At 45.7% G+C, this 26,706-nt stretch overlaps 2 protein-coding genes and 1 long non-coding RNA gene across 3 annotated transcripts in view; 2 read left to right on the top strand and 1 right to left on the bottom strand.

The window, feature by feature from the left end:
- Positions 1-766: 766 nt before the first annotated feature.
- LOC310823916 (tripartite motif-containing protein 16-like) lies at positions 767-10,706 on the bottom strand (the record flags this gene model as incomplete). The annotated part of the gene is made up of 6 exons (XM_083696857.1): positions 767-1,414; positions 3,191-3,241; positions 8,297-8,456; positions 8,620-8,853; positions 9,687-9,782; positions 10,131-10,706. The coding sequence occupies 6 exons, from the start codon at positions 10,704-10,706 to the stop codon at positions 885-887; spliced, it is 1,647 nt and encodes a 548-aa protein (XP_083552983.1). The 3' UTR covers positions 767-884.
- A 3,734-nt stretch (positions 10,707-14,440) lies between these two features.
- Positions 14,441-15,963, top strand: LOC310823971. Its single transcript, XR_014555002.1, has 3 exons — positions 14,441-14,502; positions 14,618-14,664; positions 14,938-15,963. It is a non-coding gene; the product is annotated as an uncharacterized lncRNA (long non-coding RNA).
- Positions 15,964-25,284: 9,321 nt separating this feature from the next.
- The window catches only part of LOC310823702 (uncharacterized protein), a 32,615-nt gene continuing 31,193 nt past the window's right edge, over positions 25,285-26,706 (top strand). The window contains exons 1-2 of the mRNA XM_083696557.1: positions 25,285-25,736; positions 26,109-26,186. The gene's annotated coding sequence lies outside the window, so the exon portion shown is untranslated. The remainder of the gene's footprint in view (positions 25,737-26,108; positions 26,187-26,706) is intronic.

The raw sequence follows: 26,706 nt of genomic DNA, 5'->3' as shown, positions 1-26,706 counted from the left end.
AGAGTAAATTTGAAATGGATTCAATTTAAAGAATTTGCCATCAATCCACACACAATACCCCAGAATGACAAAGCGAAAACACGATTTTTGACATTTCAGTACATTTATTAAAAGTGAAATACAAAAATACCTCATGGACAGAAATATTCAGACTTTTTGCTTTGACAGTCTTAAAATTAGTTAAAATGCAAAAATGTCATCAACAAATCACTCAATAAGTTGAATTGAGTACATCTTAATGCAAGGATAATAGTTCATGTCATTTCGGAATGAATATCTTTGTTTTTATAGGGTCTCTGATTTGCATAGGAATCAATTACACACTGTGTAGATTAGGATGTTCTGAAGACACTGTCCATATTGTACTGACAGAGAAGGAGAGCTGTCTTCACATCCACTCCCTGCTATCTTACACACAGCAACGTAATCCAGCATCACAACTCAAACACCCAATCTAACCAACTCTTATATACATACAGACACTCTCTCCTGTGTTATTCTCAGAGTTCATCATCAGTCTGATTTGATCATCTAATCATTCATCTGGATTGTCAGTTTCATTTCCATAAAAAAAACAAAAAACATGTAAGCTTCTATTTTTTGTCACTCTATTGCAGTCTATTTTACTATCAGATGCATTTAATTTAATTTAATATAATATTATATATATATATATATATATATATATATATATATATATATATATATATATATATATATAGAAATATATATATATATATAGTAAAAAATAATATAACTACACACAACAATCCTACACCCTACACTCGGAGAGGGAACATCTGTACATCCAACATCTCAGTTGGATCATCATCAGTCCATCATCTTTGAGCCTTTGGTGTTCAGTGTGATCTCCCTGAGACTAGTTAACACAGGGTCACTGAACAGCCCAATCTCCAAAGATAAAACCCTGGGTAGAGGGGCTCAGTGAATGTGGAGTGGAATGTGTGCAGGAGGGTCCGTGTGTCAGAGGAGACGCTGTAGAAGGACAGAGTGCCGGCCGGCCAGTCCAGATACACTCCTACTCTGTGGGAGCCAGAGGTGGGGACACGTATGTCAGTGTTCTTATAATTGTGCCTGGTGGAGTAACTGTTACCAGAGCAGTACAGACTCCAGGACTTGTCATTGTTTCCCAACACACAGTCATCACCATATCCTCTCCTGCTTATTCCTTTATATGTCACTCCTATACCAGCCTCTCCTCCACTCATCTCTACCTCCCAGTAACGGCGCCCAGTCAGACCCTCTCTACACAGCACCTGTTCCCAGTAGTCAAATCTCTCTGGGTGATCAGGATACGGCTGCTTCTTTCTCCCCCATGTCACCTTTCTGTTCTCCTCAGACAGAGAGAGGTTTCTGTGTGCTGTGTTTGGGTCCAGTGTGAGCTCACAGGCATCTGGGAGAAGAGCAGAGGGAGGGAGGGAGGGAGAGAGAGAGAGAGAGAGGAGAGGGGGGAGAGAGAGGGGGACAGAGGAAGAGAAAGAGAAAGAGGGATGGAGGGAGAGAGAGAAAGAAAGAGGGAGAGAGAGAGAAAGAGAGAGAGAGGATGAAGAGAGAGTGGGACAGAGGAAGAGAAAGAGATAGAGGGATGGAGGGAGAGAGAGAGGAGAGAGAGAGAAGGAACAGAGAGGGGGACGGAGGAAGAAAAAAAGAGAGAGGGATGGAGGGAGAGAGGGAGAGAGACAGAGGAGAGAGAAAGAGAGAGGGGAGAGAGAGAGAGAGAGAGAGGGGAGAAACAGAGAGGGGGACGAAGGAAGAGAAAGAGAGAGAGAGGAGAGAGAGAGGGGAGAGAGAGCGAGAGAGAGAAGGAACAGAGAGGGGGACGGAGGAAGAAAAAGAGAGAGAGGAGAGGGAGAGAGAGAAAGAGAGGGAGAGAGAGAGATAGAGGGGAGAGAGAGAGAGAACGAACAGAGAGGGGGACGGAGGAAGAGAAAGAGAGAGAGGAGAGGGGAGAGAGAGAAAGAGAGAGAGAGAGAGAGAGAGAGGAGGAAGAGAGAGGGGGATGTAGGAAGAGAAGGAGAGAGAGGGAGGGAGGGAGAGAGAGAAGGAACAGAGAGGGGGACGGAGGAAGAAAAAGAGAGAGGGATGGAGGGAGAGAGAGAGAGAGGGAGAGAGAGAGAAAGAGAGAGGGAGAGAGAGAGAGAGAGAGAGAGAGAGAGAGAGAGAGAGAGAAGGAACAGAGAGGGGGACAGAGAAAGAGAGAGATGGATGGAGGGAGAGAGAGAGAGGGAGAGAGAAAGAGAGAGAGGAGAGAGAAAGAGAGAGAGAGGGGAGGGAGAGAGAGAGAGGGGGATGGAGGAAGAGAAAGAGAGAGAGGGATGGAGGGAGAGAGAGACAGAGAGAGAAACAGAGAGAGAGGGGAGAGAGAGAGAGGGAGAAGGAACAGAGAGGGGGATGGAGGAAGAGAAAGAGAGAGAGGGAGGGAGGGAGGGAGGGAGAGAGAGGAGAGAGAGAGAAAGAGAGGGCGACGGTGGAAGAGAAAGAAAGAGGAGAGAGAGAGCAAGAGAGAGAAGGAACAGAGAGGGGGACGGAGGAAGAAAAAGAGAGAGAGGAGAGGGGAGAGAGAGAGGAGAGAGAAAGAGAGAGAGAGAGGGGAGAGATTGAGAGAGAGAAGGAACAGAGAGGGGGACAGAGGAAGAAAAAGAGAGAGAGGGATGGAGGAAGAGAGAGAGAGAGAGAGGGGGACAGAGAGGGGGACGAAGGAAGAGAAAGAGAGAGAGAGATGGAGGGAGAGAGAGACAGAGAGAGAAAGAGAGAGAGAGAGGGGAGAGAGAGAGAGAGAGAGGGAGAAGGAACAGAGAGGGGGATGGAGGAAGAGAAAGAGAGAGAGGGAGGGAGAGAGAGAGAAAGAGAGAGACAGAGAGAGAGAGAGAGAGAGGGGAGAGAGATAGAGAGAGAGGAGATAGAGAGAGGGGGACGGAGGAACAGAAAGAGAGAGAGGGAGAGTCAGATATGTAGGCTGTCTTTGATGAGTCTCTCCCTCTCCTAGAGATCTCTAGTTGTGTCTCAGGGTTTGTGGAGAGGATCAATGGAGGGAGGGAGGGAGGGAGGGAGGGAGAGAGGGAGAGAGGGAAGGATGGAGGGATAGAGGGAGGGAGGAACAGAGAGAGGGAGGGAGGTAGAGATAAAGAGAGAGAGAGACTGTCAGCTACTTCAGGAGAAACACACTCACATTGGAAGAACTGGGCTCTGGTCTTGGGCTGGAAAACATCCACTCCATTCACTACAGACGGAAGGGAGGGAGGGAGGTAGAAAGGGAGGGAGGGAGAGAGGGAGGTAGAGAGGTAGAAAAAGGAAGGGAGCAGAGGGAGGGAGGGGGAGAGAGAGAGGGGAGTTAGAGGTAGAGGGAGGGAGGAGAGGGAGGGAGGGAGGGAGATGAAGGGAGAGGAGGGAGGGAGAAAGAGTGAGGGATAGAGGGAGGATGGAGGGAGGGAGAGGATGGAGGGACAGAGGAAGGGAGAGATGGGGGGAGAGAGGTGGGGAGGGAGGGAGAGAGAGGCATGGAGGGAGAGCAAGAGGAGGGAGGAAAGGGAGGGGAGTGAAAGAAAGAGAGAGAGAGGGAGTGAGGGAGGAATGGAGGGGAGGGAGGGAAAGAGGGTAGGATAGAGGGAGGGAGGGAGGGATAGAGGGATGAAGGAGGGAGGGAGAGAGGGAGAGAGAGGAGGGAGGGAGGCAGAGAGGGAGGGAGAGGAGGGAGAGAGGAAGGGAGATAGGGAGGGTTAGAGGGGGGGTGGGAGAGAGAGGATTGAGGGAGAACGGGAGAGAGAGAGAGAGGGAGAGAGGGGGGAGGTAGAGGGAGGGAGAGAGGGAGGGAGGGAGGGAGGGAGAGAGATAGAGAGACATATATCAGTCAAGGGTTGTAAACATGGACAGGTCCCACATTGTTCTGATGGGGGGAAAAGAGAAGGCCTCACTTTGCAGGTTAACCCTTTGGGGACCAGGGGTATTTTCTCCATTTTTACATACATTTTTTCTTTCTCAATTTGAAGTCACTTCCATACAAAATAATAGCCAAGTGTTTCATATCAATATTTTCAGGACAAACTCAGCTTTCTTGATTGTGATGAATGTTTACCCCAAGAGCACTGTCTGAATAGGTAAGTAGGCCTAAACCTGAACATTTCGAATCCGTTTTTCAGAAATGTTTCAAATCCCATGTGAAAACAGACCTTTACCCATGTGGATGAATTGTTTTGGTGCTTGAAATTCATTTATGAAGTCCTGAGCTACACAGAAATGGTATACAATATGAATAAAATACTAGACAGAATATAAAAAAGGACTTCTAATGGATCCTTGTAAACACATCTTCTCTGCTATCTGTCTCTGTCACTGTCACTGAAATGTTTGTCAATACCGACAATGCCTAAGGTAGGTTAGGGTTTAGGGTCTGTTGTTGGTTGGATGTTTTCATTGATGGTTTAGTATTTGGGTTAGGGTTAGGGGGTTAGGGGTTAGGGTCTGTTGTTGGTTGGATGTTTTCATTGACGGTTTAGTATTTGGGTTAGGGTTAGAGGTTATGGTTAGGGGTTTGGGGCTTAGGGTCTGTTGTTGGTTGGATGTTTTCATTGATGGTTTAGTATTTGGGTTAGGGTTTGGTGTTAGGGTCTGTTGTTGGTTTGATGTTTTCATTGATGGTTTAGTAATTGGGTTAGGGTTAGGGCTTTGGGTCTGTTGTTGGTTGGATGGTTTACTATTTGGGTTAGGGGTTTGGGTCTGTTGTTGGTTGGATGTTTTCATTGATGGTTTAGTATTTGGGTTAGGGTTGGGGTTAGGGGTTAGTGTTAGGTTGTAGGTTAGGGGGTTAGGGGTTTGGGTCTGTTGTTGGTTGGATGTTTTCATTGATGGTTTAGTATTTGGGTTAGGGTTAGGGGTTAGGGCTTTGGGGTTAGGATCTGTTGTTAGTTAGATGTTTTCATTGATGGTTTAGTATTTGATAGAATAGATGCTGAATTGTATGTGACTATAAATGTCCGACTGATGGGGAAACGGAAAGTCATAAAAAGAGGCTTTGCCAAGAGGAGGGGAGACAATCGGATTCGCGCACCCTGGGGGAGTCCAAAGGTTTGAGTGACCTGGGTCTGAGAGGACCATTTAGTCTAAAAGCCCACAAAGTGAAATCTAACGTGTTGCAGAGAACGGGTGGATCGACCTCGTTGACAAGAACATTGGTGAGAATACCCACACTGTGTCCTCTCGTCGCGGCCTGCGCACCCTCTCACTCACCACTCTTTCTTCCTCTGTCTTAACCGCCCTACCCTCTGTTGAATCCTTCTCTCTTCTATCCACTGACGCAGCTTCCTCCACCCTCCTGTCCTCTCTTTCCTCATCCGTCGACTCTCTGTCCACAGATCTCAAGGCCGGCAAGATCCTCTCCACGCGCTCCCTGGCTGTCTGAAACCCTGCAAGCTTGTAGAATAGGGCTCCGGGCAGCTGAGAGGAAATGGAGAAAATCTGGCCTTCCTGATGATCTAGACCACTATCTCACTCTCCTCCTCAACTACACCTCATCTGCATCAGCTGCTAAAGCCTTATACTACCATTTCAAAATATAATCCTCTGTCTCTGACCCAAGGAAACTGTTCTCCACATTTTCCTCACTCCTCAACCCTCCTCCTCCCGCTCCTCCCTCCTCTCTGTCTGCCGATGACTTTGTCACCTATTTTGAAAAGAAGGTTGATGACATTAGCAGCTCCTTCCCTCTACCTCTCACCAACAATGCTACCTCTCCTCCGAAACCCACTGTGCAACACCCAGTCTCTGGTTTATCAGATTTCCCCCCCTCTCCCCTGAGGATGTTCTAAAGCTGGTCACATCCAAGCGGCAACCCCAACCCAAAGACCTCTTCACCCCTGCTACCCCACTGTACCAGTTCTCACTTGCAAATGAAATGAATTAAAAATTAATAAAAATAGCCTACTGGCATTACGACTGCCAATGGCCCCTGGTGTGAGCATTGATTACTTTGTCTAATGATGACTGTTGGAAAGATGACTCACTTACTTTAACAAATGTATTGTTGTAAGTCGCTTTGGATAAAGGCGTCTGCTAAATGCCATAAATGTCAAATGTAAATGTAAAAATGTTGGCGTTAGGACGACAGAGATCGGGTGAGATTACGTTAATAAATAAAGATTCCTAATTCCAAAAAAGGAAAGATTGAGGTAGAAAGGATAAGACTTGCAGATGGCCAGAGGTGGATTTGTGAGGGGAGTAAAGAGAAGAGGTTCTTAGAGGTTAAATGGGGGTTAGGGTTAGGGTTAGGGTTAGGGTTAGGGTTAGGGTTAGAGTCAGGGTTAGGGTTGGTTGCTTTTATGACTTGTGAAGAAAAGTCTTTGGATAAACCATCAGCTCTAGTCTTTGGCATTTTTATTTCAAAGTATTTTAACTTTGAATTTAAACTGCCATTAGTTTGTTTTTTAAGGCTGGTGAAGGTTCCTTCTTGTTGGGATTAGAAATTCGCGAGGATTATTTGGTTTGGAGTCGCGTCACGGACGGATCCGTTTTCTATTGAGACTAAGTGGATTAGGGCGGGACTTGGACCTGAGGAGGGAAAAATCCAGTGATTGGTTGGACATTTAGGGAGGGGGCTTTGTGATTGGATATGGACCCTGTTGTGTTTGTTTGCTGAGTTACAGATATTATTTACTGCACTTCTCTGTCTATTAGTTTTCTACTGATCACCATTCTATTACTAATATATAATGTCAATCATATACAAGGAACAGGGAAGAACAGTAGATCCACATTTTTTGTGACACAATCTTGATAATATTCATTATTGACAGTTACACACACACACACACACACACACACACACACACGTTTACATACACTTGTAAAGAACAGGTATGTCATGGCAGTCTTGAGTCACAAAAAAACTACTGAAAATGTGACAAAATCTGCTGGGTCAAAAATATACATACAGCACCTTGAATTATACATTTTGGTGATGTAGAAAGTTGTGTCAATCACAAATGCTGTGTGGCATGGCCTCTTAACTTCTTATGAGTGATTATGATTGACTACAGCTGGTGACTTATTTCAGCCCATTTAAATAGGGTTCGTTTGATACACTCATTACACTCAGCCAAAAACGCTACAATGGGAAAGTCTAAGGAGCTCAGCACGGTCTGAAAAAGCGCATCATTGACATGAACAAGTCAGGAAAGTCACATGGAGCCATTTCAAAGCAGCTACAGGTCCCAAGATCAACTGTGCAAACAATTGTTTGTAAGTATAAAATGCATGGCATAGTTGTGTCACTGCCACGATCAGGAAGAAAACGCAAGCTATCACCTGCTGCTGAGAGAAAATTGGTCAGGATGGTCAAGAGTCAACCAAGAACCACCAAAAAGCAGGTCTGCCATGAATTAGAAGCTGCTGTAACACAGGTGTCAGTGTCCACAGTCAAGCGTATTTTACATCGCCATGGACTGAGAGGCTGCCGTGCAAGAAGGAAGCCGTTGCTCCAGAAGCGGCACCTTAAGGCTTGACTGAAGTTTGCTGCTGATCACATGGACAAAGAAAAGGCCTTGTGGACCAGTTCCACTGTTTTGCTGCCAGTGGAACTGGTGCTTTACAGAAAGTAAAGGGAAAACCCTCCAAATTCTTCAGGAAAACCTAAAGCCAGAAGGTTGGGTCTTGGACATAGTTGGGTGTTCCAACAGGACAATGACCCCTAACCCTAACCCACATCAAAAGTGGTAAAGGAATGGCTAAATCAGGCTAGAATTAAGGTCTTAGAATGGCCTTCACAAAGTCCTGACTTTAACCCCATTGAGAACATGTGGAGTGTGCTGAAGAAACAAGTCTGTGTCAGAAAGCCAACGAATTTGAACTGCACGGATTCTGTCAAGAGGAGTGGTCAAAGATTCAACCAGAAGCTTGCTAGAAGCTTGTGGATGGCTACCAAAAGCGTCTAATTGAGGTGAAAATGGCCAATGGACATTTAATCAAATATTAGCATTGCTGTATGTATATTTTTGACCCAGCAGATTTTGTCACATTTTTAGAAGATCCATAATAAATTCATAAAAGAACCAAACTTCATGAATGTTTTTTGTGACTCAAGACTGCCATGACATACAAGTTCTTTACAAGTGTATGTAAACTTCTGACCACAACTGTAACTGGTCTGAAGTTGAGGTGATGAAAGTTGAGCAAGTAGAGTTTGTAACCCACCTGTAGTTGAGATGTTGGGTTAGGGTTAGGGTTAGGGTTAACCTTAACCTTAACCCTAACCCTAACCCTAACCCTAACCCTAACCCTCACCCACCTGTAGTTGAGATGTTGGGCCATTCTCCCTTAAGGAGGTCCTCTAGTTTGTCTCTCAGCTCAGACACAGCATCACTCACACCTCCAAACAACTGAAGAGGACCCTCAATGATGCTGGGGAAGTCTGAACATACACTGGGACTGGAGAGAGACTGATAACTCTGGAGAGAGAGAGACAGAGAGAGAGACAGAAAGAGAGACAGAAAGAGAGAGAGAGAGAGAGAGAGAGAGAGAGAGAGAGAGAGAGAAAGAGAACAGAGGATGAATGAATAATTGAACAGTAATCTTGTTTCAGTATTGCAGATGGAGGGTCAGTGTGGTTACCTGGAGGAAATGGATGGGATCCTCTGTGTGTGAAAGCTGCTCCAGCTCAGCGTCTCTCCTCCTCAGCTCAGCTATCTCCTGCTCCAGCTTCTCCACCAGTTCTTCAGCCTGACTCACTGCTGCCTCCTGCTGGGCTCTGATCAGCTGCTTCACCTCAGACAACCTTCTCTCAATGGAGCGGATCAGCTCCGTGAAGATCCTCTCACTGTCCTCCACTGCTGTCTGTGCAGAGCGCTGTTAGGACACACACACACACACACACAAACGTCTTAAGGCAATTGAATCTTATCAGACAGGAAAAAGCCCTGGTTTTGATGGCATACCAGTAGAAGTATATGAAACTTTTGTTGAGATACTGAAACATCCATTACTGGCAGGAGAAGTTCCTCCAAAAACAACAAACTATCTGACACACAACAAGAGGGTCTGATCTCGCTATCACTGGTCAGTATAAAGACCCAGTCTATTTAAGGACGGGCCTCTCCCTAAAAGCTTCAATCATTCAAAAACTATACTATACTTTACCAAACTGGTTGTGTAGCAGATTACTAAAAGAAGCTCACCCTCGATTTAAAAAAGGCCTGTTGGCCTTCATACAGATCACAACATCTCAGTTTTAGGATGTTGAAAATGAAATACTCTACAAAGTACCACCCTTGTTAAAACAAGGCATACAAAGCTGGTTACAATTTCAATGTTATCCTCCAGAACAATCAGATCAAATATTACAGCAAACAATCAGATTAAATTCAAATATACTATTTACTAATAGTGTGTGTGTGGATGGAGTTGATATATCTTAACACGTACAACAGGAAAAATACCAAATAAACCAAAATGGCCATGTAAAATAATAAATAAATGAATAAATAATAACATAAATAGGTACCTAGTAGATGGAATATATTTGTAATAACTATTAAAATGAATAAAACAAACAAAGTACTTAAGTCCTCTGATGTGGGGGGTAGTGACTGGGCAAAAAGAAGAAAAGAAAGAAAACACACACACACTCACACACACACACACACACACACACACACTCACTCACACACACACACACTCACTGTGAGAGACTCCACAGCCTGTTTGGCCTCCTTCAGTTGCTTCTCTCTCTTCTGGACTCTCTGCTGGACTTCCTGCTGACTCATCCCCAGCTGACGCTGTAGACACACACACACTGTTGCTGTATACTACACACTGTTATGAGTCCAGAAGAGAGAGAAGCACTGTTACACTGTTATGAGTCATCGTACCTGTTAAAACTTGTCTGATAAGAACCAGATTGTAAAACAAGAACATCAACAACCTTAACCCTCTCCCTACACAAACACAGTCATGTGGAAGAGACTTTGGATCTCTGGAAATATCATTCAATCAGTCAGTGACATTTACTTTTAGATGTTTTACAGACAGAGTCACCAACTAGTAGCTCTGGTTCTTACTTATTACTCATAGTTGTCCTGTATGTGATACTCAGAGTAATACTAGTCTGAAGCTCTTCTTCTTACCTGTTTCTCTGTCCTTTCTGCTGCAGCTGAGACTGTGTCATGGCCTTTATGTTCATCTAAAGAACACAGATAACAGATACACTGCTGGTCGGTACGGCAGAAAATCTTCATCACTTCATCATGAAGAGAGCAGATCTTCTCCTGCAGTTGTGTGGAGGCGTTGACCAGCTTGTGCTTCTTAAAGGCAGGAGATTCATAGTGAGTCTGGAGGTGAGTCTCACAGTAAGAGGCCAGACACACCAGACAGGACTTGAGGGCTTTCTGCTTTCTCCCAGTGCAGAAATCACACGCCACATCTCCAGGTCCAGCATAACAGTGAGCAGGAGGAGCAGCTTGGAGTCTTGTCTTCTTCAGATTCTCCACTATTTCAGCCAACATAGTGTTTTTCTGTAAAAGAGGCCTTGGGATGAAGGTCTGTCTGCATTGGGGGCAGCTGTAGACCCCCTTCTGATCATCCTGATCCCAGCAGCCCTTAATACAGCCCATACAGTAGCTGTGTCCACAGGGAATAGCCACCGGATCCTTCAGTAGATCCAGACAGATCGGACAGCTAAAAGAGTCCATGCTCTCTGCCATTTTGCTGCACACACGACCAGACTGAGCAGCGTCGAGTGTCAGAGATACTGTAAGTTTTGTTTTCCTAGAAGTGCTTGTGGGCGGGAACACTTCCTTGTTCTGTGTCTCTGCAACTGTCGGGGGAGTGGTGTGTGTGTGTGTGTGTGTGTGTGTGTGTGTGTGTGTGTGTGTGTGTGTGTGTGTGTGTGTGTGAGAGTAATGCTCCACCCTACATCCCTCTCAGCTCCCTCCCACACACACCACATCAGGTTGCAATCATTTCAGTGACAGTGACATGCGCGCGACGCATGCGCGCCGCCATCTTGGTTTTGATATCCAGTGGAGTATGTTCCATGTTAACGTAGTAGGGTTATCCAATGGAGTAGGCTGCATGCTAACGTTGCATTCATAGCCGGTGGAGTATGCTAAATGCTATTGTTGTATTCTTATCCAGTGAAGTAGGCTACATGCTAATATTAGCACTGCATCGCGCGCATGTCACTGAAATGTTTGTCAATACCGACAACACGTGTAGCGAAGAAGACGGACGTGCGAATCGACCAATCAAAAGGCAGCGTCTGAGCGACTCAACCTAGCCTGCTACCGAATCCACCAATCACGCAGGGAGGGCGTGTACCAAGATGGCGGCGCGCATACATCGCGAAGCCCGCTGTCTCGCTGAATTAGTGGTTATTTGCGTGTTTATTTCAAGTATTCTCGCTAAAAACAGTTTAGCGTCCATATCGTACAGCCGACGACAACTTTTGGACATCGGCTCCGGCATTCCAGACATCTTTATCGACGCAATACCGTGAGATCTGCTGGACTGGGGAGTCCACACTGTCAACTACAGACACTGAGGTGAGGTCTCAGACTGTTCTTGTTGTCAGACACGTCATTACTAAGTGTCTGTTACATTATCAATGATACTCTTGTTGCTCTGCAAGGCTCAATGATTGAGACAGACAATGTCCATTATTTTCCAATCAATTCCTATATCGTGTGTGTGTGTGTGTGTGTCTGTGTGTGTGTGTGTGTGTGTGTGTGTGTGTGTGTGTGTGTGTGTGTGTGTGTGTGTGTGTGTGTGGTGTGGTGTGGTGGGGTGGGCACTCTCTCAATAACCTTTCTTTCCTCAATTCCTCATCAATCTGGCCTGAGATCAGCTGATGGGGCTACACAACCCAATAGCAATCAAATATACCAGACTGAGAAATACATTGACTACAAACATGCCTGTGATTGGCTTGAATAATGAATTCTTATCATAATGCACCTCAGTGATCGTTTGGCAACATGTATTTATTCCTCATTCAGGCTGAATGGATGTCACCTCACAGAGAGATGCTGTGAAGTGTTGGCCTCAGCTCTCAGCTCAGACTCCTGCCACCTGAGAGAGCTGGACCTCAGTAATAATGATCTCGGTGACGGGGGGGTGAAGGTGCTCTCTGCTGGACTGGGGAGTCCACACTGTCAACTACAGACACTGAGGTGAGGTCTGAGACTATTCTTGTTGCCAGACACATCATTCCTAAGTGTCTGTTACATTATCATTCTATGGAATCAATGATACTTGCACAGAAAGGCTCAATAATTGAGACAGACAAAGGATATTATCTTCCAATCAATTACTATATAATGTGTGTGTGTGTGTGTGTGTGTGTGTGTGTGTGTGTGTGTGTGTGTGTGTGTGTGTGGTGGGAGGGGGGCTGCTCTGTCTTCAATATCTGAATATGTTTGTCCTCCTCAAATCCTGACCCACCTGGCCTTAGATCAGCTTATGAGACTGCATAATACTGCACTAACCCAATAGCTATCAAATACATGATACCAGACGTAGAAATCTAGTGACTACAAATGTATCCATGGTTAATTGCTCCCCTGTTGAGAGGAACTATAACTCTCACTCATAAATTCTTGTGCCACAGTGATCGTTTGGCTTCATGTATTTATTTGTTGTCAGACACATCAGTCCTAAGTGTATTACATTGTCAATGATACTTGCACTGCAAATATCAATGATGGAGACAGAACATTTACATGATCTTCCAATCATTTCCTAAACTGTTCACTATGACAACACTAGTTCTACCACTTTATTTGTATTCCACGTTTTTCATTTGTCAGCTCCCAGACCATCATCCCGTGCGTGCATTTATTTTACCATGATGAGCGGTCTTCATAATTTAAAAAAAATCGATGAAGGATACTGTCTTACCTTTCTTAGATAATATGTTTTTGAGAAACCATTTCAGAGGGACAGCAACACATTCACAGTTCAATAACAAGAGGCCGACCTTTAGGTCAGGATGGCCTTGCAGCTGACTCAGCACATCCCCACCAACAGATATGACCCAGGGGACAGATATTACCGCTGTCAACCTCACTGGCTGTCTTGATTCGTACCGTTACTACATAGAATCATAAACGAGTCCAATACTGATCATGAAGGAATCAATGAACAGTGTATGACTGAAAAAATATAATCATCATGACATGGTCATACTGATTAAAATAGATTGTTGTTTTGCTATATTGATTATAAGAATATCATAAATGACATATGAGAAATCTGTCTCCCCTCACACTATCAAGGAGGGATCATGGGAATAAGGTACACAATGCAACAATCATGTATTGTACAGCTTATAATTACATCATCTTCAGCTCTATTTATCGTTAAAGGCAGAATTTCAAAGAGTGTATGTGTGTGTGTGTGGGGGGGGGGGCACTCTCTGAATACCGTTGCTCTCCTCAATTAATGAACAATCTGGCCTTAGATCAGCTGAGGGGGCCACACAATACTGCACTAACCTAATAGCTAGCAAATCTACCACACTTAGAAATACAATGACTACAAACCTGCCTGTGATTGGCTTGAATCATGAATTCTTATCATAATTCACCACAGTGATCATTTGGCTGCATGTATTTATTTGTATTCCTCATTCAGGCTGAATGGATGTCACCTCACAGAGAGATGCTGTGAAGCGTTGGCCTCAGCTCTCAGCTCAGACTCCTGCCACCTGAGAGAGCTGGACCTCAGTAATAATGATCTAGGTGACTGGGGGGTGAAGCTGCTCTCTGCTGGACTGGGGAGTCCACACTGTCAACTACAGACACTGAGGTGAGGTCTCAGACTATTCTTGTTGTCAGACACATCATTCCTAAGTGTGTGCTACATTATCATTCTATGGAATCAATGATACTTTCACAGAAAGGGTCAGTGATTGAGACAGACAATGTACATTATCTTTCAATCAATTACTAAATAATGTGTGTGTGTGTGTGTGTGTGTGTGTGTGTGTGTGTGTGTGTGTGTGTGTGGTGGGGTGGGGGGTTCACTCTCTCAATAACGTTTCTTTCCACAATTCCTCTCCAATCTGGCCTGAGATCAGCTGATAGGGCTCCACAATAATTCACTAACCAATCTAACATATTGCTTGCTCCCCTGTTGAGAGCAACTATAACTCTCACTCTTGAATTCTTACACCACAGTGATGGTTTGGCTGCATGTATTTATTTGTATTCCTCATTCACATGTGGCCTTTCAACTGCCAAATGAAGAGGATTTAAAGCTGCACATGTACATTAGAGAGGAATAATCAGATTCTTGATATCAGATGGAGTGACACTATTTCCCCAGGTTGTCAGGCTGTGGAGTCCCAGAGGAAGGCTGTGTTTCTCTGGCTTCAGCTCTGAGGTCTAAGCCCTCCCACCTGAGAGAGCTGGACCTCAGCTACAATCACCCAGGAGACTCAGGACTGTCTCTGCTCTCTGCTGTACAGAAAGATCCACTCTGTAAACTACAGACACTCAGGTAAAGACTGAATATGTGGCTGGACATATCAATGAGATTAATGCACTGTATCTATTTTCCTCATGATTGTGAGTGTGTCATTCAACCTCTGTGTGTTCTTCGGTGGTTGATATAGTGTGGACCATGGTGGAGAGTGCAGGCTCAAACCTGGGCTGATCAAATGTAAGTCACCAACGCTGTAGAGAATAGGACTGTGATATTACTCAAGAACCAGGGTACAGCAGAGTTCAAACAGAGCACCAGTATTGTATTCATATGTAAATCTAAAATATTAGTAAATGTGAATTAGTTGTATCCCTTGTAAAACATTTCAAATAAATAAGTCATATTTTGTGAAAAAAAGAAAAATAATGTTGCCATAACAAGATCACATTGTGAATATTGTAAGTTATTCAATTGTATTGATTTGATGATTATTTTTGCCCTCTCAATCAGATGCCTGTGATCTCACACTGGACCCAAACACACTATACAGAAACCTCTCTCTGTCTGAGGAGAAAAGAAAGGTGACATGGGGGAGAGAGAAGCAGCCGTATCCTGATCACCCAGAGAGATTTGAGGACTATGCAGAGGTGCTGTGTAGAGAGGGTCTGACTGGGCGCCGTTACTGGGAGGTAGAGAGGAGTGGGAAATGGGCTGTTATAGGAGTGACATATAAAGGAATCAGCAGGAGAGGAGAGGGTCATGACTGTTGGTTGGGATACAATGACAAGTCCTGGAGTCTGATCTGCTCTGGTAACAGTTACTTCGCCTGGCACAATAATAAGATGACTGACATACCTGTCCCCTCCTCTGGCTCCCACAGAGTAGGAGTGTATCTGGACTGGCCGGCCGGCACTCTGTCCTTCTACAGGGTCTCCTCTGACACACGGACCCTCCTGCACACATTCCACTCCACATTCACTGAGCCCCTCTACCCAGGGTTTAGGCTTTGGGGCTATGACTGTTCAATGACCCTGTGGAAACTAGTCTCAGGGAGATCACACTGTATGTAGTGTTTAGGGCTACAGCCGTTGATGAGAACCAGATGGTTATTTGTGAAATGTGTGAACAAGTGCAATAGACTGACAAAGCAGAAGTGTGGGATTTATCTGTATATTCTTTTATTACTTTTTATTTTTAATTCTGGAAATGCAACTGATAGTGAAACAATCCAGATGAATGATTAGTTGATCAAATCAGACTGATGATGAACTCAGAGAATAACACAGGAGAGAGTGTCTGTATGTATATAAGAGTTGGTTAGATTGGGTGTTTGAGTTGTGATGCTGGATCACGTTGCTGTGTGTAAGATAGCAGGGAGTCGATGTGAAGACAGCTCTCCTTCTCTGTCAGTACAACATGGACAGTGTCTTCGGAACATCTGAATCTACACAGTGTGTAATTGATTCCTATGCAAATCAGAGACCCTATAAAAACAAAGATATTCATTCCGAAATGACATGAACTATTATCCTTGCATTAAGATGGACTCAATTCAACTTATTGAGTGATTTGTTGATCACATTTTTGCATTTTAACTAATTTTAAGACTGTCAGAGCAAAAAGTCTGAATACTTCTATTCATGTATTTCTGTATTTCAATTTTAATAAATGTACTGAAATTTCAAAAAACGTGTTTTCGCATTCTGGTGTATAGTGTGTGCATTAATGGCAAATTCTTTTAATTGAATCCATTTTAAATTTAGTCTATAACACAAGAAAATGTGTAAAAAGTGAAGCGGTCTGAATACCTTCAGAAGGCGCTGTACATGTTCTGAACTTCACTTTCCATGCATTCCTTCATTTTTATATAGTAATCATCTAGTACAGTAATATCTATGCATCATGTGACATTGTGAGGGGCAGCCAAGGTACAGGCTGCTTTTCCTTTCTCTGTCTGTGGGCTGTGGGAGGCATGGCTCTCATGAGAAGACTTCACCTGTCCCCTGCAGTACCGCTCCCTGCCATGGGAGGCATGGCTCTCATGAGAAGACTTCACCTGTCCCCTGCAGTACCGCTCCCTGCCATGGGAGGCTTGGCTCTCATGAGAAGACTTCACCTGTCCCCTGCAGTACCGCTCCCTGCCATGGGAGGCATGGCTCTCATGAGAAGACTTCACCTGTCCACTGCAGTACCGCTCCCTGCCATGGGAGGCTTGGCTCTCATGAGAAGACTTCACCTGTCCCCTGCAGTACCGCTCCCTGCCATGGGAGGCATGGCTCTCATGAGAAGACATCACCTGTCCCTTGCAGTACCGCTCCCTGCCATGGGAGGCATGGCTCTCATGAGAAGACTTCACCTGTCCCCTGCAGTACCGCTCCTTGCCATGGGAGGCATGGCTCTCATGAGAAGACTTCACCTGTCCCCTGCAGTACCTCTGACCCCAGACCCCAGACCTCCAGACCCCCAGACCCCCAGAACCCTATCCCCCAGACCTCTAGCCCTCAGATGGGGGCACCACCTGGTGGTCATTTACTAGTATTACAACAACAGAGAGATTAGAATCCAGCCAGTTAGCAATAAGCACTGGATCCTAAAAACCCAGAATTTGAACCTGAAATATTCTTTATAACATCACAGATCTTTTATAATGGAACAGTGTAATAGAACATCAGTGTAATAGAACAGTGTAATAGAACATCAGTGTAATAGAACAGTGTAATAGAACATCAGTGTAATAGAACATTAGTGTAATAGAACATTAGTGTAATAGAACAGTGTAATAGAACATCAGTGTAATAGAACATCAGTGTAATAGAACATTAGTGTAATAGAACAGTGTAATAGAACAGTGTAATAGAACATCAGTGTAATAGAACATTAGTGTAATAGAACAGTGTAATAGAACAATGTAATGGAACGTTAGTGTAATAGAACATCAGTGTAATAGAACATTAGTGTAATAGAACATCAGCGTAATAGAACATCAGTGTAATAGAACATCAGTGTAATAGAACATCAGTGTAATAGAACAGTGTAATAGAACATCAGCGTAATAGAACATCAGCGTAATAGAACAGTGTAATAGAACATCAGTGTAATAGAACATCAGTGTAATAGAACAGTGTAATAGAACATCAGCGTAATAGAACATCAGCGTAATAGAACAGTGTAATAGAACATCAGCGTAATAGAACATCAGCGTAATAGAACATCAGTGTAATAGAACATCAGTGTAATAGAACATTAGTGTAATAGAACATCAGTGTAATAGAACATCAGTGTAATAGAACAGTAGTGTAATAGAACAGTGTAATAGAACATCAGTGTAATAGAACATCAGTGTAATAGAACAGTGTAATAGAACATCAGTATAATAGAACATCAGTGTAATAGAACATTAGTGTAATAGAACAGTGTAATAGAACAGTGTAATAGAACAATGTAATAGAACAATGTAATGGAACGTTAGTGTAATAGAACATCAGTGTAATAGAACATTAGTGTAATAGAACAGTGTAATAGAACATCAGTGTAATAGAACATTAGTGTAATAGAACAGTGTAATAGAACAGTGTAATAGAACATTAGTGTAATAGAACAGTGTAATAGAACAGTGTAATAGAACAGTGTAATAGAACATCAGTGTAATAGAACATTAGTGTAATAGAACATCAGTGTAATTGAACATCAGTGTAATAGAACATTAGTGTAATAGAACATTAGTGTAATAGAACATTAGTGTAATAGAACATCAGTGTAATAGAACATTAGTGTAATAGAACATTAGTATAATAAAACATTAGTGTAATAGAACATTAGTGTAATAGAACATTAGTGTAATAGAACATTTATGTAATAGAACATTAGTGTAATAGAACATTTATGTAATAGAACAGTGTAATAGAATATTAGTATAATAGAATATTAGTATAATAGAACATTAGTATAATAGAACATCAGTGGAAACCAAAGGGGACGTTTTCTTTCCAGTGTTAACACTTCACTTAGCAACGTCATGACAACCCAAATGTGCAGACAGGCCTAGGAGACGAGTTAACCTTGACCCTAACCCTGACTCTAACCCTGACCCTGACCCTGACCCTGACTCTGACCCTAACCCTAACCCTAACCCTAACTCTAACCCTAACCCTAACCCTAACTCTAACCCTGACCCTAACCCTAAACCCTGACCCTAACCCTAGGGGATGAGTTAACTTTAACCCTAACCCTAAACCCTGACCCTAACCCTAGGGCTAGTAGAACCATGTAGTTAGGCTCTTCAAACCCACCTCCTCGTTGCTAGGCAACCCCCCCCCTTTTCCCTCCACCGTTCGTATTTTACGACATTTTTTAGAAAAAAATGTTTTATGAAACTCCTTCAAACCACACACTCTCCCCACCCCCTCGTTGCTAGGTAACCCACCATATCCCGTCCCTTTCCGACATTTTCTTTTCCTTTACGACATTCCCTCAAACACACCAACCTCCCTTATTTTACGACATTTACTATTATTATTATTATTATTATTATTATTATTATTATTATTATTATTATATCTTTACGACATTTACTTCTTCTTTACGAGAGAAGGGGAGACAGACACCATGGAAACCACCACCACCACCGACACCGGCGGCTCCTCTGGTACTCGTAGCGGGTCCTCTGGGACCGTCTCCCCCGGTGGTACCGTCTCCTCTACCGGCTCTGAGGCTAATGATAACGGGGCTAACTAACGAAGCTAACGAATTTACCTACCGAGTGCAGTGTTGACGGGGTGCTAAAGGCTAATGCTAACTGGCTCTAACGAACTGACCGTGTGTGTGTGTGTGTGTGTGTGGAAACGCGTCGTGTCATCATTACTCGACATTCCTTCAAACCCACCCCCTTGTTGCTAGGCAACCCCCCCTTTCCCTCCACCGTTCGTATTTGTTTTGAATAACTATTTTTACGACAGTCCTTCAAACCACACACACACTCTCCCCACCCCCTCGTTGCTAGGTAACCCACCATATCCCGTCCCTTTCCGACATTTTCTTTTCCTTTACGACATTCCCTCAAACCCACCAACTGTTCCTCGTTGCTAGACAACCCCACCCCTCCCTCATTTTACGATATCTTTTTATTATTATTATTATTATTATATCTTTACGACATTTACTTCTTCTTTACGAGAGAAGGGGAGACAGACACCATGGAAACCACCGACACCGGCGGCTCCTCTGGTACTCGTAGCGGGTCCTCTGGGACCGTCTCCCCCGGTGGAACCGTCTCCTATACCGGCTCCTTCGGCGGCTCTGGGACCGTCTCCGGCGGCTCCTCCGGCGGCTCTGGGACCGTCTCCGGCGGCTCCTCCGGCGGCTCTGGGACCGGCTCCTCCGGCGGCTCTGGGACCGTCTCCTCCGGCGGCTCTGGGACCGGCTCCTCCGGCGGCTCTGGGACCGGCTCCTCCGGCGGCTCTGGGACCGTCTCCTCCGGCGGCTCTGGGACCGTCTCCTCCGGCTCCTCCTCTGGTACCGGTACCCGGACCTCGTTTCTGACCCGGGCCACGACGCTCAACCTCCACACCGGGAACCTCGTCAACCGGAGCCGGCTGAAGAAGAAGTGTCCGTCGTCCCCGAGTGAGGAGGTAAGAAGGGCGGGGGGGGGGGTCGGGAGGCTAGAGGCTAATGCTAACGGGGCTAACGAAGCTAACGAATTTACCTACCGAGTGCAGTGTTGACGGGGTGCTAAAGGCTAATGCTAACGGGGCTAACGAATTTACCTACAGAGTGCAGTGTTGACGGGGTGCTAAAGGCTAATGCTAACTGGAGCTAACGAAGCTAACGAATTTACCTACAGAGTGCAGTGTTGACGGGGTGCTAAAGGCGAATGCTAACTGGCTCTAACGAACTGACCGTGTGTGTGTGTGTGTGTGTGTGTGTATTATGAATGTGATTAAATAAATACTAAATATGTCGTTTTATTGTCATTTTCTGTCTGTCTGTCTGACCTGTTGTTGCCGTTCAGCTCCAGGATTATATCCGCGCCACGCTGTCTCTGACCTGTCTGTCTCTCTATCTGACCTGTCTCTCTCTGTCTGTCTGTCTGACCTGTATGTCTTTTGTTGCCCTCCAGCTCCAGGATTGTATCCGCGCCATGCTGTCTCTGACCTGTCTGTCCCTCTGTCTTATCTGTCTGTCTATCTGTCTGTCTGTCTGTTTCTCTCTGACCTGTCTGTCTCTCCATCTGACCTGTCTGTCTGTTGTTGCCGTAGCTCCAGGACTGTATCCGCGCCACGCTGAGTGACTGGTCCTCCGATACGCCGTCGGCCGGGGAGAAGGTGAGACTCATCCCTCTCTTCTCTCCCTCCCTCCTTTCCTGTCTCTCTCTCTCTCCCTCCTTCCCTCCCTCCTTTCCTCCTGTCTCTCTCTTCTTTCCCTCCTTTCCTGTCTTCCTTCCTTCCTTCCCTCCTGTCTCTCCCTCCCTCCCTCCTGTCTCTCTCCCTCTCTCCCTCCTTCCCTCCCTCCTGTCTCTCTCCCTCTCTCCCTCCTTCCCTCCCTCCTGTCTCTCTCTCTCCCTCCTTCTCCCCTCCTTCTCCCCTCCCTCCCTCCCTCCCTCCCTCCTGTCTCTCTCTCTCTCTCCTTCTCTCCCTCCTTCTCCCCTCCCTCCCTCCCTCCCTCCCTCCCTCCTGTCTCTCTCTCTCTCTCCTTCTCTCCCTCCTTCCCTTCCCTACTTTCCTGTTTCCTGTCTTCTTTCCTTACTGTCGGCGGAGGAGAAGGTGAGACTCATCCCTCTCTTCCTTCCTTCCTTCCTTCCTTCGTCTCTCTCTGGATGCTCCACACACACACACACACGCACACCCACACACACGCGCGCCCAGAGGCGTCAATGTTTAGTGAGTCAAGTGACAATGTGTGTGTGTGTGAGAGAGAGGGAGACACACACACACACACACACACACAGACACACACACACACACACACACACGCGCGTCAATGTTTAGTGAGTCAAGTGACAACGTGCGTGTGTGTGTGTGTGTGGGTGCTCCTGAGACAGGGAGAGAGAGAGGGAGACACATACACACTCACATACACACACACACACACACACACACACACACACACAGACACACACACACTCACACAGACATACACACACACACACACTCACACAGACATACACACACACACTCACACTGTCTGTCTGTCTGTCTCTGACCTGTCTGTCCCTCTGTCTGTCTGTCTGTTTGTCTCTGACCTGTCTGTCTCTCCATCTGACCTGTCTGTCTGTTGTTGCCGTAGCTCCAGGACTGTATCCGCGCCATGCTGAGTGACTGGTCCTCTGAGACGCCGTCGGCCGGGGAGAAGGTGAGACTCATCCCTCTCTTCTCTCCCTCCCTCCCTCCCTCCTTTCCTGTCTCTCTCTTCCTTCCCTCCTTTCTTGTCTTCCTTACTTCCTTCCCTCCTGTCTCTCCCTCCCTCCTGTCTCTCTCCCTCCCTCCTTCCCTCCCTCCTGTCTCTCTCCCTCCCTCCCTCCCTCCTTCTTTCCTTCTCTCCCTCCCTCCTGTCTCTCTCTCTCTCTCCTTCCCTCCCCCCTTCTCTCCCTCCCTCCCTCCTGTCTCTCTCTCCTTCTCTCCCTCCTGTCTCTCCCTCCTTCCCTCCCTCCTTCTCTCCCTCCTTTCGGTGTAATAGAACATCAGTGTAATAGAACATCAGTGTAATAGAACAGTGTAATAGAACATCAGTGTAATAGAACATTAGTGTAATAGAACATTAGTGTAATAGAACAGTGTAATAGAACATTAGTATAATAAAACATTAGTGTAATAGAACATTTATGTAATAGAACATCAGTATAATAGAACATTAGTGTAATAGAACAGTGTAATAGAACATTAGTATAATAGAATATTAGTATAATAGAACATTAGTATAATAGAATATTAGTATAATAGAACATTAGTGTAATAGAACATTTATGTAATAGAACATTAGTGTAATAGAACATTTATGTAATAGAACAGTGTAATAGAACATTAGTATAATATAATCTTAGTATAATAGAACATTAGTATAATAGAACATCAGTGGAAACCAAAGGGGACGTTTTCTTTCCAGTGTTAACACTTCACTTAGCAACGTCATGACAACCCAAATGTGCAGACAGGCCTAGGAGACGAGTTAACCTTGACCCTAACCCTGACTCTAACCCTGACCCTGACCCTAACCCTAACTCTGAACCTGACTCTGACTCTGACCCTGACCCTAACCCTTACTCTAACCCTGACCCTAACCCTAAACCCTGACCCTAACCCTAACCCTAGGGGATGAGTTAACTTTAACCCTAACCCTAAACCCTGACCCTAACCCTAGGGGATGAGTTAACTTTAACCCTAACCCTCAACCCTGACCCTAACCCTAGGGGATGAGTTAACTTTAACCCTAAACCCTGACCCTAACCCTAGGGCTAGTAGAACCATGTAGTTTGGCCCTTCAAACCCACCTCCTCGTTGCTAGGCAACCCCCCCCTTTTCCCTCCACCGTTCGTATTTTACGACATGTTTTAGAAAAAAATGTTTTATGAAACTCCTTCAAACCACACAATCTCCCCACCCCCTCGTTGCTAGGTAACCCACCATATCCCGTCCCTTTCCGACATTTTCTTTTCCTTTACGACATTCCCTCAAACACACCAACCTCCCTTATTTTACGACATTTACTATTATTATTATTATTATTATTATTATTATTATTATTATTATTATATCTTTACGACATTTACTTCTTCTTTACGAGAGAAGGGGAGACAGACACCATGGAAACCACCACCACCACCGACACCGGCGGCTCCTCTGGTACTCGTAGCGGGTCCTCTGGGACCGTCTCCCCCGGTGGTACCGTCTCCTCTACCGGCTCTGAGGCTAATGATAACGGGGCTAACTAACGAAGCTAACGAATTTACCTACCGAGTGCAGTGTTGACGGGGTGCTAAAGGCTAATGCTAACTGGCTCTAACGAACTGACCGTGTGTGTGTGTGTGTGTGTGTGGAAACGCGTCGTGTCATCATTACTCGACATTCCTTCAAACCCACCCCCTCGTTGCTAGGCAACCCCCCCCCTTTCCCTCCACCGTTCGTATTTGTTTTGAAAAAATATTTTTACGACAGTCCTTCAAACCACACACACACTCTCCCCACCCCCTCGTTGCTAGGTAACCCACCATATCCCGTCCCTTTCCGACATTTTCTTTTCCTTTACGACATTCCCTCAAACCCACCAACTGTTCCTCGTTGCTAGACAACCCCACCCCTCCCTCATTTTACGATATCTTTTTATTATTATTATTATTATTATTATATCTTTACGACATTTACTTCTTCTTTACGAGAGAAGGGGAGACAGACACCATGGAAACCACCGACACCGGCGGCTCCTCTGGTACTCGTAGCGGGTCCTCTGGGACCGTCTCCCCCGGTGGTACCGTCTCCTCTACCGGCTCCTTCGGCGGCTCTGGGACCGTCTCCGGCGGCTCCTCCGGCGGCTCTGGGACCGTCTCCTCCGGCGGCTCTGGGACCGGCTCCTCCGGCGGCTCCTCCGGCGGCTCTGGGACCGGCTCCTCCGGCGGCTCTGGGACCGGCTCCTCCGGCGGCTCCTCCGGCGGCTCTGGGACCGTCTCCTCCGGCGGCTCTGGGACCGGCTCCTCCGGCTCCTCCTCTGGTACCGGTACCCGGACAACAGGTGGTTGCCGAGGAGATGGGTCCTAGATACTCCCAGGAGCTCAAGGCCGAGAGGAAGCATGTGAGTGACGCTAACGCTACATGCTACGTGCTACATGCTATGTGCTACATAATACATGGTACATTCTTCATCATTCGTGCTATATGCTACGTGTTAAACGCTACATGCTACATCTTTCATGCTATGTGCTATTGCTACGTGCTACATGCCACATAATCCATGTGTGTGTGTGTGTGTCTCTGTCTGTGTGTGTGTGTGTGTGTGTGTCTCTCTCTCTCTTTCTGTGTGTGTGTGGTTGTGTGTCCCTCTCATTCTGTGTGTGTGTGTCTCTCTTTCTGTGTGTGTGTCTGTCTGTCCGTGTGTGTGTGTGTGTGTGTCTCTCTTTCTGTGTGTGTGTGTCTCTCTTTCTGTGTGTGTGTCTGTCTGTCCGTGTGTGTGTGTCTCTCTTTCTGTGTGTGTGTGTCTGTCTGTCCGTGTGTGTGTGTCTGTCTGTCCGTGTGTGTGTGTGTGTGTGTGTGTGTGTGTGTGTGAGTGTGTGTGTCTCTCTCTTTCTGTGTGTGTGTGTGTGTCCCTCTCTTTCTGTGTGTATGTGTGTGTCCCTCTCTTTCTGTGTGTGTGTGTGTCTGTCTGTCCATGTGTGTGTGTGTGTGTGTGTGTGTGTGTGTGTCTGTCTGTCCATGTGTGTGTGTGTGTGTGTGTGTGTGTGTGTGTGTGTGTGTGTGTGTGTGTGATTGAGCACAGCCCTGTCCCGTATGTTCTCTTCACGGCAAACTCCAATGTTTATAATTTTGCAGATTATTCCAATAATACAACACCCAGGAGAGAAACACACACACACACACACACACACACACACACACACACACACACACACACACACACACATGGACAGACAGACACACACACACACACACACACACACACACACACGGACAGACAGACACACACACACACAGAAAGAGAGAGACACACACACACACACAGAAAGAGAGGGACACACACATACACACAGAAAGAGAGGGACACACACACACACACACACAGAAAGAGAGAGACACACACACACACACACACACACACACACACACACACACAGACACCTGGGAACAGTAGCTTTCTCTCCCTTTGTGTGAGAGCTTAGAGACTCAGCCACGTCGTAAATGAACTCTGTTCACTTTGTTAGACTGACAGATTCATAGGCTCATTTATCAGAGACAGGCTGTGTGTGTGTGTGTGTGTGTGTGTGTGTGTGTGTGTGTGTGTGTGTGTGTGTGTGTGTGTGTACATGTGTACTTGTGTACATGTGTGTGCTTGTAAGATATTGCGTATATGTGTGAGCTAAAAGAGTGTGTGTGTGTGTGTGTTATTACATTTTCTACTTGCTAAAAATCTTTTGTGGCAGAATTGAACTGCTGTGGGACATTTAAACACTGTCAAAAAACTGCTTTGGCTTTGTCTGAACAGGTCCGAATACCAACTGGAGGTGCTGCATCAGAACAAGATCAAACTAGTTCATCCAGAGGAGAGCTGCATCAGTGAGGAGCCAGACAGAGAGCAGAGCTGAGCACTGAGGTGGGAGACAGATCACAACCGTAAGTTGATGTTTTTCATTGTTTTTCACCGTCTAATATGATTAGGATGAACTCACATGCCTTTGTGTCGCGTCACAGAATGATGGAACCCTAAAATAGTACGCTAGCCAACTGTTTGTGACAAGCCTGTTAAAGAAGCCTCAACCTGGTTTTGTCCAGCTGACTGTGATCTAGTGTGTTCAACTACATGAGGCCCTAGATAACAATAGATAATAATGACTGTGTCTAGACTAGTCAACAGTCTTTACACAGGTCACTATTGACCAACCAGCAGAGCTGTAAGACTGACAGACAGACTGTGTGAGTGTTGAATACTCTCCTCTGTGAAGAGTCAATCAGTTGGTTTACTGTATGTTTTGTTTTTTCTAATAGAGTCCATGCTCTCTGCCATTTTGCTGCACACACGACCAGACTGAGCAACAGAGTGTCAGAGATAAGTTTTGAAAAAACGTAAGTTCTGTAAGTTTTGTTTTCCTAGAAGTGTTTGTGCTTGTGGGCGTGAAAACTTCCTTGTTCTGTGTCTCTGTAACTGTCGGGGAGTGGTGTGTGTGTGTGTGTGTGTGTGTGTGTGTGTGTGTGTGTGTGTGTGTGTGTGTGTGTGTGTGTGTGTGTGTGTGAGAGTGATGCTCCACCCTACATTCCTCTCAGCTCCCTCCCACACACACCTCATCAGGTTGCCACACAGTGTGTGTGTGTGTGTATGTGTGTAAAGGAGCGTTCTTTCCCCCCCCCCCTCCCTCTCTTCTTTCTCTCCCTCCCTCCTTCCCTCTCTCTCTCTCTCTTTGTCTCTCTCTTTCTCCTCCCCTCCCTCCTTCCCTCCTCTCCTCCCTCCCCCCTCTCCTCCCCCTTACTCCTCCCCCTCTCTCCCTCCCCCCTCTCCCTCTGTCTCCTCCTTTCCCCCCCCTCCCTCTCCTCCTTTCCTCCCCCCTCCCTCTCCTCCTCCCCCCCCCTCCCTCCCTCCCTCCCTCCC

This window comes from Argentina silus (genome assembly GCF_951799395.1).
Source record: "Argentina silus genome assembly, chromosome: Y".
Classification (NCBI taxonomy): Eukaryota; Metazoa; Chordata; class Actinopteri; order Argentiniformes; family Argentinidae; genus Argentina; species Argentina silus.
This window is presented reverse-complemented; position numbering and strand designations above follow the sequence as displayed.